At 43.0% G+C, this 15,680-nt stretch overlaps 1 protein-coding gene across 1 annotated transcript; it reads left to right on the top strand.

The window, feature by feature from the left end:
• The first annotated feature begins 1,245 nt into the window (after positions 1-1,245).
• Positions 1,246-11,345, top strand: irf5 (interferon regulatory factor 5). Its single transcript, XM_035427470.1, has 9 exons — positions 1,246-1,388; positions 5,505-5,691; positions 6,362-6,548; positions 6,810-6,835; positions 7,004-7,031; positions 7,771-8,154; positions 8,824-9,213; positions 9,810-9,928; positions 10,580-11,345. The coding sequence occupies exons 2-9, from the start codon at positions 5,518-5,520 to the stop codon at positions 10,766-10,768; spliced, it is 1,497 nt and encodes a 498-aa protein (XP_035283361.1). The 5' UTR covers positions 1,246-1,388; positions 5,505-5,517; the 3' UTR covers positions 10,769-11,345.
• Positions 11,346-15,680: the final 4,335 nt, after the last annotated feature.

Genomic DNA, 15,680 nt, shown 5'->3' on the forward strand with positions numbered 1-15,680 from the left:
CAACATCATTGGTGAAAAGTAAACTGAATAAATGATACTGGTGAGGAGAAGTTGTGTGTAATATATGATATATAATAGGCTACCTAATTCACTGTGCTGTTGTGAGAAGTAGGCTACAACACAGCTGCAGCTCTATCCTGCACATAAGTGTGTGTCAGTACATGAGAGCCATGAGGCTTCACATGCAACCAGTGTCAAGCTGACCCGATCTTCTTTGAGGAAATGCAAAAGCAGTTCGTATAGAAACTTCACCACACCCCAGTAGTGTGTGCTCGGGAAGTCCCCAAAGGAAGGAGAACTTACCAGTGCCCCGACTCACGATTGGGGAAGTATTGCGAGAAAAAGTAGCCAGAAAGAAAGCAAGAAAATTACACATTTTTGTCATTTGCAAAATTACTGTCTTTGAACACGTATTATGCAAATGCATAAACGAAATACTTAACTGCAGGCTGCAGCGTGTCAACGCGTCAAAGCTTGGGAGGAAAATGATGAAAAATTGACCTCTTGCCTGCTTCTCCAATTTACAAATTGAGTATACTGCCATCGTGCGGAAAAGATTGCTTAACTTAAATGTTAGTATTCACTGTTGTTACAGTAGCCTATATATGCCTTTCTGAGCTCAAATCTTGTAGTGAAGGAAAGAAAGAACGTCGTTTGCTATTAGTACAGGCCAATTTTTGTGGTAGCTAGCAGTTGGACAGTTGAATCCGAGATTGCATCTGTTGAAGACTACACGTTTTTATTAAGTTATTCATGTTAATCAGCTAAAATCAAGTCACGGAGCAGAACAGGCCTTACGGAAACATTACCTATGGCGATGCGTTGATTTAACTGTTCTAGTTAGTAGGAGAACAGTGCAACATTAGCTATGTGAATGAGCATTCACGTGCTGACATACTCTTGCATCGCCCCCGATTAAAAAAAAAGCTGTTACACTTTTTATCAGTTGAGGGAAAGCCGAAGCATTATTTCCAGGGATCCTTGGCAAACTCACACCCACTTTTTAGAGTAGCTGATCAACATATGGCACGCCACCTTTGCAGTGGCTTAAGATAAACAGAAATGTATTGCACGTGGAAGGTCATTACATTATTTTACTGTGTGATGCCCACAACTAGTGGTTTATTATGAGTAATAAACCACTAGTTGTGGGAAACATCAGCGGCAATGCTTCTTTTCATTGCTTCCGTATACATCATATACACTGTTCTAGACACCCCGGAAGGGTGGCACTTTGTGTTACTAGTTATGCACACTTTGCGTCATTTGTTTCGTTTCATGTTTAGTTAGCTGGCTATAGTTGTTAACGTTGGTCCGGGGAAATCCGGGCGGTTGGATCAAGTTTTGTTAGCTCCTCCTCAGGCATATTAGCCTGTTGAAGTTTTCAGGTGAGTTCGCTATGTTACATGCATGATATTAGAAGTATGTTTGATTATCGAATAATCTAATTTAAACGTTAGCTACGGACACCTTCCGCGAGAATTTGCCAAGGAGACCTCTGTTCACAGCATGGGGAAATGGCGTTCTGGGAGATATGAGTTTATAAGTGAACGAATGCACAAAATCATTTATGCGATAGAAGGATAATGTTAGCCTCTGAAGATTTCACCGGCACACACAACGAAAGGGAACGATTCGACATATTTCCATTTATTTACCGTCGGTGTCTTTGGCGTAGGCTGCCTACCATTATTTTGTAAAAATACGTCTCACTGGTTTAGATTATTTAGTGTTTGAAAACAGAATCGCCGGGATTTCAGATGTTGTCACATTACACAGAAAAGTGACAAATATGCATAAGCAAGTTCTTAATTAACAACTAACTTGCATGTGTTTAACGTTGTGAAATGGCAGGTGTTCATGACTTGTGGAGAAATAACATTTCGAGAAGTCGGTGCTCTCCAAGGCCGAGTAAATTCTTTGCATTTTCACTTTTGGATCAATACAAATTTCAATTAAATCCCTTAGCATTGCCATTTCCTGTGTGCTGTAAAGATTGGAGCTTTTTGATTAGATCAGAACTGCATGAAATATTTCTGTATGCTGTAGCCTACATCATCAACAAAACAGGCTATGTGTTGTATTCCGAAAGAACAGCCCACGTTATCCTCATTCACGTGATGAGAACAAGTCTGTTGCCTCTTCATAATATTTAGCAAATTAGTTAATGAGTTATGTGAGTGGTGAAACCCTACAACCCAGTGTTTTTCTATTAGTCGAGATGACCTGTGAACCACAAACTCCAGTTGAAAGGTTGTTCAGCATTACACCTGAGCGACACACTCAGATCTATGTTCATCAGCTGAATCCTACTCTGGTGTTCTATCTTATGTGAAGCAACTTTGTGTATCTTCTTTGAATGTAAATGACTGACATGAATGAAAAATCATGAATCGCACTGAGAGTGAAGCGCATGAACAGACTGAAAAAAATAAAGGAACAAGAACTATATATTTGCTGCAGGTCCATAGCAATTTGTTGCACAATGGCCTGAACAATGCGGAATTGCTGACCCTCAAAGTGGCACGTCCAACTATAGCAGTACACTATGGTGCACCTGTGCCACAGTCCTTTTGTATTTTGTACTTTATTCAGACCGAAAGCAGAGAGGGTCTGAATAACTGATAGAGAAGGGGTCAGAACTCAGGAGGTGGCAGGGATCAAACGTCCAGCTGCATGGAGGGATTTGTATATGGGCAGCGATTCTTGACTGTGCTACGTGTCTCACCCTAGTTCAGATTTAGATCATGAATGTGCCATTTTCCCCGCTTTTGATAATTGGCTGCTTTGTTGCTGAGGGAGGGAGTGTTTTCTTTCAGAATGGTTTCCATCATTACATTACATTACAGTGACTCCCATAGGCCATCAGATGCTGGCTGACAGTGCATGCTGCATAAGAAGAGAAGTCTGCCAACACAGGGACCCTGCGTCTTAGCTGGTGATCTACAGAGTCAACAGCAGTGGGAATGTTTCACAATGGGACAACATTCCAAACATATTGACTTTCCAAATTTGGAGAACAGTGATAAATTACGGGCCTAAAAGTAGTTTTAAGAATACATTTCTCAAGGACTCAAACAGTGGATACAGTTCTCTGGATAGAGTGACAAATAGAGTTGGACTGTGCTGTGGTTTATGCGCTGTAGATTTGCGTGAATGAGGCACCCTAATTTCAACACTGATGAGTGCAGTAGTACACTCACAGTTTGCTGCTGTGTTCTAAGAATGTCTACACTGGAGATATCCATTGTCATCCCAGTTTAATGCAATATCAAATGAGCCTCAAACCACCGTGCTGCTGCCGGATATGCAGTAGGTACTACAAGCATTGTTTCTCCTGAATATTTTTTCCATTGAGTTCAACAGGTAAATGAATCAGGAGAAACAATGCTTGTAGTACCTACTGCATATCCGGCAGCAGCACGGTGGTTTGAGGCTCATTTGATATTACATTACATTACATTACAGGCATTTAGCAGACGCTCTTATCCAGAGCGACGTACAACAAGTGCTTTAGTTCAAGGTGCAGAGGTGCAAAAGAAACATACTAGAGTGAAGTAAAGATCGTAGTGCCAGAAGTGACCACATAGATCAGGACTCCAACCCTGTAGAGTAACCTGTTCAGCAAACAAACAAACAATCCTGCCAAGTACAAACTAGCACTGAAATCACATTTGCCTAATCAGATACCTTGGACCCTTGATGACTTAAAGCCATTTAGCCAACAAATGTGTTCCATAATGTATCAGCATAATTTACAGCTGAATCTAGTCCCAGTTCCATTCAAATGCAAAGAGTTTTTGTATCGCTTGTAGGACAACCTGAAAATCAGATATCCAGACTCTGAGGATGTTGATAGGTCAAAGACATAAGGAAGTCATGGCATGCAAATGATATGCAACCAAATACAAAACATGACTCTCTTATTTGACATTATGTTAATTTGTCTACTGTATAAGTGAATGTCCCTGTTTTCTAGCTTTTCCCCAAACAGTTCACTGCAGCAAAAGTAAACAAGCAAATGGTGGCACAGGAGGTCTCAGGAGTGCATTTGTTTTATTCTTGCTAATTTTCTGACCAATGATTTGTTGTTAAGACCATTAAAAGCTTAATGTTTTGCCATTTTGGGCTTGGCCCATTTTTTTTTGCCCAGGAGTGTAGATTCAGGGTTTTCCCTGGCTCAAAATAAGATGGTTGGTATCTTAACCAAAACTATGCTGGAGTTAAACCCCAGCAATAGTTCCTAGTTTGAATGTGTTGTCTGAAATGTATTTAGGCCTATATTTTAGGTATTGTCTATTACACCCCACTTTTAGTGATTTAGAATCTTTGGGTGGCAGTGTATTTTAATGGCTAGGGATGTAACCAAACCAGGCATGTAACCATAAGGTTGCAGGTTTGATTCCTCAGGTTTTACCCTTGAGCAAGGTACTTAACCTGAATTCATTATAACCCATATCCTGATGTATACATGGATATCGTGTAAAATGCAAAAGCTGTGTAAGTTCTTCTGGATAAGATTGTCTGCTAAAAACTGCCTGAAATGTATTGCCTTCTATCCAAATGACCCCAATTTTGGCTTTCCATGTAATAATTATGCCCAAACAATGTATATGATAACACAGCAATGTGAAATTCACATGGTTAAGAAGTTAGCAAGTGAAGATCGGTTATGGTGTATATTTGGCTTTCTCTTTTGTGACCTGTCTCCTGTCACATTGGAGTGTGTATGTAACTGTCAGGTGACCCTAGGAACTGAGCCAAGGTACACCATGGGTATGCTTTTCAGAAATGCTGGTTATATGTAGGATGGAGGGTCTTGGGGGTGTTGGTTTTTCTGCAGTGGAGGGATGTACTGCTGAATTCCAATTTTTAATCACAGAATTGAGCTACTCTTAAAAGAGGTAGAAAGCTGTATGGCTGTATACCCAGGAACCATGGCCAAGATTCAGTCTAATTATAGAGGGGGTGAGGAAACTCGAGGTTATGAAGTGTGTAGCTGAGTCATTTCCTACATCATATATTAAACATTTACATAATTTCATTATGTATTGGCAATCCTACAATATGTAAGACATTATTCAATTCATTTTCAAGCTAAGTACAACATGCATCGGTGCTTGACTGAATTTGGGTCTACCTAATCATTTAAGCAGCTGTTCTTTTAAATCCACATTTATACGAGCTGCCAGTCAGCTACTTTAAAAACAGTTAGCTACCCGCTTTCTTATCTCTAACAGTCACAAAGCCACAGTTCCTTATCTTAAAAAGTTTTAGCAAGTCAAGATTATTGCTGATATATTCTGCATTATGATAACGGAAGCCAAACAGATTTATTTCTGATTAGGAATATAAGTATGTAAGCATCACTTTTGCTGACTGACTGTTCAGTTTAAAAGTGGGATTTATTGTAGTCTGAAGTACTGAACATTGGCCCTGTATGTTAATCTCTCACTTTTCTCTTTCTACTTTCTGTCTTTCTTTCTTTCTGGCAACAATGATAGGTGCTTCCCCACTATGAGTCTTCAGTCTCGGAGGATTCGGCTAAAGCCCTGGTTGGTTGCCCAGGTGAACAGTGGGAAGTACCCGGGCCTGCAGTGGATAAACTCAGAGCAGAAACTCTTCCGGATACCCTGGCGCCATGCCACCCGCCACCTGCCTGCACAGGAGGACGAGAATACCATATTTAGGGTGAGTGTGCCCCGCCCCACCCCGCCCTATTCACTTTAGGATTCCATACGCAAATATTGTAAATGGAGACTTTGTTGACCAGCATTAGAACACATGCCCAACAGTTATGTTGGTAATACCACATCATGTAACAACAGCCTCAGTGGTCATGGTCAGAGTGAGGGTGGTAATGGCAGGGAGGGGGCAGTAACAGTGGGGGTGGGGGGTAACCTGAAACAGGATTGTAGTGAGAGGGGTGAAAGAATGTTGATGAGGAGCCTTTAACGGCACACATGCCTATGAAATTATGTCTGCTGTTGAAAAACTTGCATGATGCACTTTCCCGCAAGCCAGTCACTGGCTATGTATTTGGCACTGATTGGAGGAGAGGTTATATCTGACCACTGGTAGCCTGCTGGCACTTGGCATGCCATTGGCAGAAACAAATGCCACAGGACCCCTGGCTGACAAACTCACCCTTCCCCAGACAGGATAAAGCCTACTTCATCCAGCTACTGTGGGCTTCCCATCAGTCAGCTGATGTCATAGACCAGACTCAAACCTGACTGGGCTGTGACATTGATGTCTAGGCTGTTGGGCCCTGGCTGCTCTTGTAACGAGTGCCTTTGTCAACTGAGCTATGGGAGGCTGTAGTGAAAAGCCATTTCATTTGATTACCCCTCCTCCACAGGCCTGGGCTCTGGAGACTGGCAAGTACCAGGAGGGGGTGGACGAGCCCGACCCGGCAAAGTGGAAGGCCAACCTGCGCTGCGCCCTCAACAAGAGCCGCGAGTTCAGGCTCAAGTATGACGGCACCAAGGAGACTCCCGTCCAGCCGTACAAGATTTACGAGGTGTGCGACCAACCGTATAACGGAGGTAACGGCCGCAACAGAACCAGTTCAATCGCAAGGGCCTTAACCGGAATCGAATGACCGTTAATATCCAGCACTTAACTCCAGTGGAGCTTGTGACTGCTGGGAAGATATGAAAGTGCGTGAAATGTAATGACTATCATAGGCCTTTTGGCCCATATTGTTGATTACATGCTGTTTATGAGTGTGAATTTAATAAAATGTGCAGTACTCTTGTGTACATACCAGGACAAATGCATTCTAATTATTATTGACTGTGTTTCAGATCCTGGTGATGATGATGAAGATGAGGTATGGTGAAATCTGTTAAGCAAATAGTAATGATCAGAATACAACATATTCTCCAATATAAAGTAACAATTTCATATATGGGACCTTTTTCTACACAATATGAACTACCATACAGTTTTTATTGTTTTTTGTTGTTGCACCATTCAATTTCTCTCATCTTATTTTCAGCTACCAGACATTGTGGGTCTCTCAATAGGTAAGTCACTTCTTTATCTTTTAATTTGACTTTTTACTAAGTAATAAAGTATTCATATACGTGAATGCACTGGTTTTCTGTGAGCAAAGGTTCTGCTTAATGGTTCTCGGATCAGTATTTTACAGTGTATTCTGTAAATCACATTGTGTGGCATTAACTTTAATGCAGATGAGTGGAAAAGGCATGAGTTGCTTGTAATTAGTTGTTTGGCATGTTTGAGGTGTGATTCCCAGTTTGTGGTATTTGATGTGTGTTCATCACTTATTAGTGTGGTACAGTATTTGATTGTGTCTTTATTAATGTGAGTGATACAGTGTTTGATCGTGTACTTATTAGTGTGGTACAGTATTTGATCGTGTCTTTATTAATGTGAGTGATACAGTGTTTGATCGTGTACTTAGTAGTGTGGTACAGTATTTGATCATGTCTTTATTAATGTGAGTGATACGGTAAACGGTAAACAGTCTGCATTTAGCACTTTTTTCCAAAGCACTTTACAATTGATGCCTCTCATTCACCAGAGCAGTTAGGGTTTAGGTGCCTTGCTCAGGGACACTTCGATACGCCCAGGGCGGGGATCAAACCGGCAACCCTCCGACTGCCAGACAACCGCTCTTACCTCCTGAGCTATGTCGCCCCTGATACAGTGTTAGATCATGTCTGTATTAGTGTGATAGTGTTTGATCATGGGTTTGAATGATTGATTGATTGGTTTTGAATGATTGATTTTCAATGGCAGATAGCAGAATGGGAGAGGTGTCCAGCTATGCAGCGTTCCCTGGTCTCCAGGGGGAGGTGCCCTTCATCAGCTCCCCCATGAGTGACAGCTACCTCACACAGATGGCCGTCCCGCAGGGCAGCTTGCCCGTCGCCCCCGGCGGGGGCATCCCCCTGGCCAGCATGCCCCTGTCTGACTTCCAGAACCCCGTGCCGCTGGTGGGCGAGGTGGGGTGCGGCGGCTTCGCCCACGGCGGCAGCCTTCCAGGCGTGCACGGAGAGATGGTCCCGCCCCCCGGGCCGCCAGTCATTGACGACAGCCCCATGCCCGAGGCACCAAATCGGGTGGCGGGGCCAGTGCAGCCCTGTATATATGACCTGCTCAGCAGCCCCCATATGCTGCCCTGTAAGTAAGCAGTCCTCCCTGTGCACACTCCTCTGTCTCCCTGGCAACTTCCCGCCCCCTGCACACGCCCAGTACCTCCGCATACACCCCTCTTCCTCTTCCTCCCTCTGCACACACGCCCTTCTTCTTCCTTCTTCCACTGTGCACGACCCTGTCCTCTCTCTGCGTGCTCTCTCCAGTCTCCCCTCCATCTACTTGCTTCTAAGAATTTAGGTCATGGCAGCCCAACCCTGTTCCTGGAGATCTACTGTCCTTTATGTTTTCATGGAAACCCTCATTTGGCACACCTGATTCTACTATGAACTCAGTCTCTTGCTATTGAATGAGGTGTGCTTTGTTAGGGTTGGTTTTGAAAATTACAGGATGGCAGAGCTCCAGGAACAGGGTTGAGTAGAGGTTTAGACATTTTACTTTAAGCAATATACCTATACTGCAAGTTAGTCTGCTTGTACCGTGGCTAAGAATCTCTTTGTATTTTTCATACTTGAAATTGAAATTGAAATTGAAATATGAAATATTAAAAGGATATATTTTTCATGTGACTATAAGTCTTACAGAGTAAACTACACTGTAAAGAATAGAGGCACACTCTATGTCCAGTGTATTGGCCCATGCAGTTTGACGGACGTGATGTCTTTCTCTCTCTCTCTCTCTCTCTCTCCGTGGCAGTGACTGATCTGGACATTAAGTTCCAGTACCGGGGCCGGGCGGCCGGCTCTCAGACCGTCAGCAACCCGCAGGGCTGCCGGCTGTACTACGGCCACCTGGAGCCCACGCCGGACCAGGTGGACCTGTTCGGGCCGGTCAGCCTGCAGCAGGTCCGGTTCCCCGGCACGCAGAACGTCTCCAACGACAAGCAGCGCTTCTACACCAGCCAGCTGCTGGACGTGATGGACCGCGGCCTCATCCTGGAGATCGAGGGCCAGGACATCTACGCCGTGCGCCTCTGCCAGTGCAAGGTGTTCTGGTCCGGCCCGGGCGTGTCCGAGCAGGGCCCGCCCAACCCCATGGAGAGGGAGAGGAGGATCCGGGTGTTCAGCCTCAACAGCTTCCTGCACGGTGAGGCAGAGCAGCTGGGGATCAGTGGCTGGGATGTGTGGCTTATACTTCTCACTGATCTGATCTCAAAGAGTATTTTTTATGTCACATGCAGAGATTGGAATGTCAACATTGGATTTTGTTGATTTGGCTCTACTCCAACGCATTGGAAACAAAACAATGAATGTGAGGTTAAAGTGCAGACTATCAGCTTAAATTTGAGAGTATTTGCATCCATATCAGGTGATCCGTGTAGGAATTACAAACCTTTATTTCATATGAAATGAAAAAAGTCTAGTCTGAGCTGTTTAACACGTCACCACCTGTCTCTCATCCGTAAGGTTTTGGCTGTTTTAAATTATTTCCTTTCGATTCTCTCTCTTTCAGTTACACATTTCAAAGCTAATTTCACATGACCCAACATTTCCAAAACCACGGAAATTCCTCCTTTCACGAGCCACAGAAAAACACATATTCTCTTATTGTATGTCATTTCTGTTTGACTGTGACCTGTTACCAGGGTATAAACACAATAGCCTGTTGCAAGAATAGTAAGTAATTATGGGATGTGAGTGTAGCTGTGGTATTGAAGTGCGAGGTATTCTCTTGTATTGTAGGGTTGATCCTGTACCAAAAAGGAGAAGCGCCGGCCCCACCCCCCTTCGAAATCTACTTCTGTTTTGGAGAGGACTGGCCTGACAGGAAACCCAAGGAGAAGAAGCTGATCATCGTCCAGGTGTTCAGCAGCACTCCACTAACACTACTGTGTGCTCTGTACTGTTGCCCTCCCTACTCCCATCACCTTATATCAGACTATCCTACACTGCACAGCACTAAACCACACTATGCTATCCTACACAGCACTGTGCCACACTATCCTACACTGCACCCCTCAGTACCAGAGCACATTTCACTGCAGTGCCCCCTAGTCAGACTGAGTCAGACTGCACACTGCCCCCTCTGTACAGCACCACAGTGAGTTATGCTGCCCCTCGTGTCTCACTCTGTATTACACTGCATTGCACTCCCACAGCACACTGTACCACACAGGGTTACACTGTGCAGTTCTGTACCAGTAACACTGCATGCTTATCACTTTGGGTCATTCTGTATGATCTTGCAGCACACTACACACTGTAGTTTACCACACTGTTCCATACTGCACACTGCAGGTTTTTCATTCATAGTTAACTCACCTCAGCTAAATTGCAGTATATTGGCAGCCTATTTAATTATATGTTACAATGTAACTCCTACTCCTGTGTATTTACATGTTATTATGTAACTCCCGCTCAAATTATCAATAGCAGGATTTATGAACCATCACAGTACCATTTCCCTTCTCAGTACACAAAGAGAACAATCTTGTCTGCACGCTCTCACCCAGGTGATTCCTGTCGTTGCCCGGATCCTGACGGAGATGTTTTCGGGCGAGCTCTCCTGGTCGACGGACAGCATCCGCCTGCAGATCTCCAACCCGGACCTCAAGGACCAGACGGTGGAGCAGTTCAAGGAGCTGCACAGACTGTTACAGAGCCAGCACGCTCAGGGCCAGTGGGGCCCGACCATGCCCTGAACACAACACTCCTGCTCATGGGCACTTAATTGCACACTGGGATTGGAACCAAAGCCATACCGGCCCTGACTGCTATTGTGCACAACCCTGTTCCGTGGTACAGGGACCTGCTTATACGGGTCTGTCTGGGATGCCGTCCCATGGTGCATCTTCATTTCCCATGACATGTCTCAACCATTTTCTTCTAAGGACCAGCTGTGCTGAGATTACTCTGTGGAGACCAGGGGCCAAACTGTGGCAAGAAACTAGCCAATGAAATATTCTGCCTATTGTACATTTGATAAATTGTTTTTAGAGTGGGCTTCCACTTGAATGTGATGCTTCAGCACAATATTTAGAGATTGTGGTATTTTTATTTCAATAAAGACCGTACCAGTATGACGAAGTTTCAGAGCTTTTTCTTTTGTGTTGTTTTTAAAGGCTTATGTTAAAGCGTGTGTATTCATTAACAAAAACATTTAATTATTCATTGTTAGTGGCTACAATTGTGTTAGACTGCAAAGGAGCATTTACTTTTGGGTGCTAAAAGCTGTCATGTTGGATGTAGTTTCTTACCAATAAAGATTTTTTCCACATTGATGTGATGTGGGAAAGTGATAATCCATTGATCATCCATACAAGGTAATGGTTAACTTTTCAGCTGAGGTGCAGGATATTTTGTGAATTGTAACTGTTTCCATTTTGTCCCTTTCAACAAGGTCCTTCAGAATTGACTGCAGGAGCAGCTGATAAAGCAATAAATTGACTGAAGGGCCCATATGGTTAATCAAACTAAGAGGAAATGTGTCATTGACTTCGTCCAAAATATCGGTTGCTTTGTAATGTTGACTTTCACTCAGAACCGCAGCAATGACACAGCACAGATGGGAAGTTCATTTGTCTGGCAGTAGTTCAGCTTGTCATCTCTGTTTACTGCCTGTGCAGTAATGGCTTCACTAACACAAATGGCAAAACAACACATATTTCTGACTGGGTTGAGAACACACTGACATACACTATATGACCAAAAGTATGTGGACACCCCTTGATCTGGTTTTCTGTTTTTTATGGTTTGGGCTAGGCCCCTTAGTTCCAGTGAAGGCAAATCTTAATGCTACAGTATACAATCTCATTCTAGACAATTGTGTGCTTCCCCCGCAGTTTGGTGAAGGTCCTTTCCTGTTTCAGCATGACACAGTGAGGTCCATATAGAAATGGTTTTGTCAAGTATGTGGAAGAACTTGACTAGCCTGCACAGAGCCCTGACCTCAACCCCATCCAACACCTTTGGGATCAATTGGAATAACCCAATCAGTGCCCAACCTCACTAATGCTCTTCTGACTGAATGGAAGCAAATCCCTGTATTTTATATAACATTTAGTATAAAGCCTTCCCAGAAGGGCTCCATATAAATGGCCATAATTTTGGATGAGAAGTTGGATGGCAAGTGTCCCCATACCGTTGGCCATGTAGTGTACCTCTGCATGTGACTGAGCCTGAAACCTGGGTTCTGTGAGTCGCATGCAGTCGGACATCATTGTAAGGTAGCCACACAAAAGCTGACCACATCTGGCATTTGGTTAAACCAGAACAGAACAGCTAAACATGACAGTGGCACAGATATTCAGATATCCATTTGGGAGAGTTCTCACTGAACAAGGAGCGCTACCATGGATTTCAGTGGGGCTCAGACATTATATTTATTTGGCACACACTGTGGGGCATTCATTCTGCCACTGTGGGGCCGGTATAGACAGGTAGGACTGTGTATGCTGTGAGAACGCTTGGGAATATTTCACACATTCTGGATTTGCTGCAGCAGTTTGGTGGCTCAAGCAGAGGGAAAACAGGAATCGCAGAGCCCAAAATTGATGCAAAGACCAGCTGAAGTCACTTTTGTTGATGAGTCAAAGTCACAGATGGAGCAGGATGTCAACATGTGGTGGTCTCAAATTTTGTGACATCTGGTTTAGCCTGTCAATCAGAAATTTGTGATTAGGGCTGCTGGGTGGCACCCCTGTGGGGTGATGATAATTGGCCATAGCATCACCCTGGGAGGGATTTGAATCTAGCCCAAAACCTTCTGAATTTATAGAGGGGGTTACTGTAATGAGCACAGCTGGAGAAATTTTGAGAAAGAGCATTCAAAAACAAGCTTATGATTTCAATTGTATTTCAGAATCCTCCTATCATCCTCCATCACTAATAAATCAAGTGTACTGCATATTGGAGTATTTGCATATTAAATTTTGAACAACCACGCAATATGGTCATTTTGAATATATAAAAGAAATACTTTTAAAAACCACAGAAGGGTATTTTTTTTCTTTTTACCAGGCAAATGCTTGTATTTTCTTTGTTTTTCAAGTACAGTGGAATGATTTAAATCATTAAATCTGTGAAAAGTCTTTATAAATCATGGTTAGCTTGGAAAGCTGACTACCACTGTGTTTTAGTCTTGCAGCATACGTGCGTCATTGTGATTATGCACACTGAGTGTAGTCATAGTAGGGCAGGGCCCAGGATGGAATCCACGACAAAGCAAAACTACGAACTCCACTGTGGCCTCTTCTGCCGTGCCAAAGGTCATCTGACTAATGCTGTGATCCAATTGGCTTTCCAGCCCTTCATGACAAAGTTCCCTTTTCTCACTTCCACATAATGTCGTTAACTGGGGAAAAGACACAAAAAACGAAACCTGAAAAACATTCCAACAAAACAAGACACTGCTAGGGTGCTACTGAAACCATTAACGCCTGTGCTTCATTCAAATTTTCAAATAAAAACAAAGTTCAGTATCAGTATGCTTTGTTATTTGTTTGTACATTTGAATGAAGCTCAGGGATGGTTGTGGTCCTAAATGACTGAGTGTTTATACCATCAGCCAATTCTGAGTATAATATACATATACTGTAATGTACTCATTTGTATGAATGTCTTTATTAATATACTGTTATAGTATGCATTCAAGTCTGTACTGTGATATGCCATATTCAGATGTTACCTAACTGCATTTACTTTGGTGTGAACTCTGTCAATTTGAGGTCTTATCTGTTTTTTACATGTTTTTGCCTGGCCATTTGGAAGAATGTGCAGCTAAAGCTGTCAAAACAGCCTAGAAAAATCATCCAACATGTGAGTTTATTTCTTAGGGAGAAAGAGTTGAGGTGCAAAGGCTTGGTGTGTGTGAAATTTCATTCACAAGGTTATGAGCAGCATGAGTGATGAGTAATGAGTTGGTGACGAGTAACACATTTTAGAAACTGCACTCTAAATAGAATAGCTCCAGCTGACTGAAGAAACACAGCTGATAGCTGATTGGAGACTCTGTTCTTCTGGAAAGGTAGTCCAGTCTATTGGAGGTTTTTCCTGGGAAACAGGTTCCACTCATTCCTCAGGTTTCTTTACTGCTGTCAGTGACTGGAAACATTACACAACTGACAGTTCCACAAAACAGTGTGAAGCACTGACCCAAACTGTAAAAAATGTCATTGAGAGTACAATACAGATTCATCTACGAGTTGTACTAAATGTTTTTTGAAGGCTGAGCTAGTATGAGGAGATAAAGACTTGGCTATATACAGCTGTAGGTGTATTCTGGCAAGTTGTATTTTATTTGGAAAAGGAACGATTGTCGTTCTCGAGTTCAGGCATGCCCTGGAATGCGTTGTGCCCTTCCATGCAGGTCTACTGTCGTCATAGAGACCAGTCTGAGCAGGTCCCTGAGAGCTTTTGCTTTTCTAAAGGTAATAAACAAACAGCGGTCTCACCATGACCCTGAACCCTGCAGCAGTGGAAAATCCTGTCATCTTCCTGTCCTCAATGCCCCAAAGCACTCTGGGTAAATCTAAATGGAGTCCTGAGCGAAAGGTGTGCAATTTTTATGCCCTGCACCTTTATGACCCTCTCAGCCTGAGTGGGTCATTTGTTAAAGGCAATCACAGCTAGCACTGGCCAGGCACTAAACTCATAAATTTGAGTCTCAGCTGTGTCATTAGTCAACAGTAAAAGTTTGGCTTTGTTGAGGCACAATGGGCTTTGTCTTCAAGGTCTTGGTGGGGTGGGTTTAAGTTGGCCAGGGTTCCCTGACATTCTGATACATGATTTCCCAATTTTGCCTCTGGCATAGACACACAGATGACCAGTTCTACGTGAGAGATACACTGTTGCTGTGACTGGCACTAGTGAAGGGCATTGCAAAATGCAGGTGCAAAAGTGCTGTAGCCTGGATGTGAGAGGCTCTGCAGTGACTCAGGAAACAGAATTGGTGGTTCCAAACTAGGGAGAAAAGCTGGGGACAGATTGCTGGAACTTACTGATCTGAGGTCATTGTGTCAGGTTGCTTATTATTATTATTATTATTATTATTGCGATGTACAACCTTGTAATAAATAACTAACATAAAAGTCATGAGTGATGAACAGTATCAGTCCGGGTGGCTCTCAACACATTCAATCTATTTATTTTAACAGCACAGCTCTGCCTCTTAGTATAACGGAAACCAAGTGAACAGTGAACAATGCAATGTACTCACCTAACAAACAGCCAGTGCAAGAGTAGAAGGGATAATGAAGGTTTCTCATTTTGTATGTCTACAGCACCATCTTGTGGTGCTACAATATAATAATGAGTTGTTATTATTATAGTTGCAAAAGCAGACCATTCATAAACCCTAATAAATTTAGAAACACTACGTATTTTTCACACATTTTCACTTTTTTGCTAAATACTGAAAACACATCTCCATAATCTTAAATTATATGTAAACATTTGTAATTGAAAGCAATTCCATGCTAGTTGCACTGATTCGAATTGGAAAATGCAAATGACTTAATCCCTGTCAGAGCTCAGTCATGAATAAAAAGGATCAGAAATAAGCATCTTTTGGCTTGTAACAGCGCTCATTCAGAATGAATGCTAGACCATAGCAAG

The sequence above is a fragment of the Anguilla anguilla genome, chromosome 7 (assembly GCF_013347855.1).
Source record: "Anguilla anguilla isolate fAngAng1 chromosome 7, fAngAng1.pri, whole genome shotgun sequence".
In the NCBI taxonomy this organism is placed as follows: domain Eukaryota; kingdom Metazoa; phylum Chordata; class Actinopteri; order Anguilliformes; family Anguillidae; genus Anguilla; species Anguilla anguilla.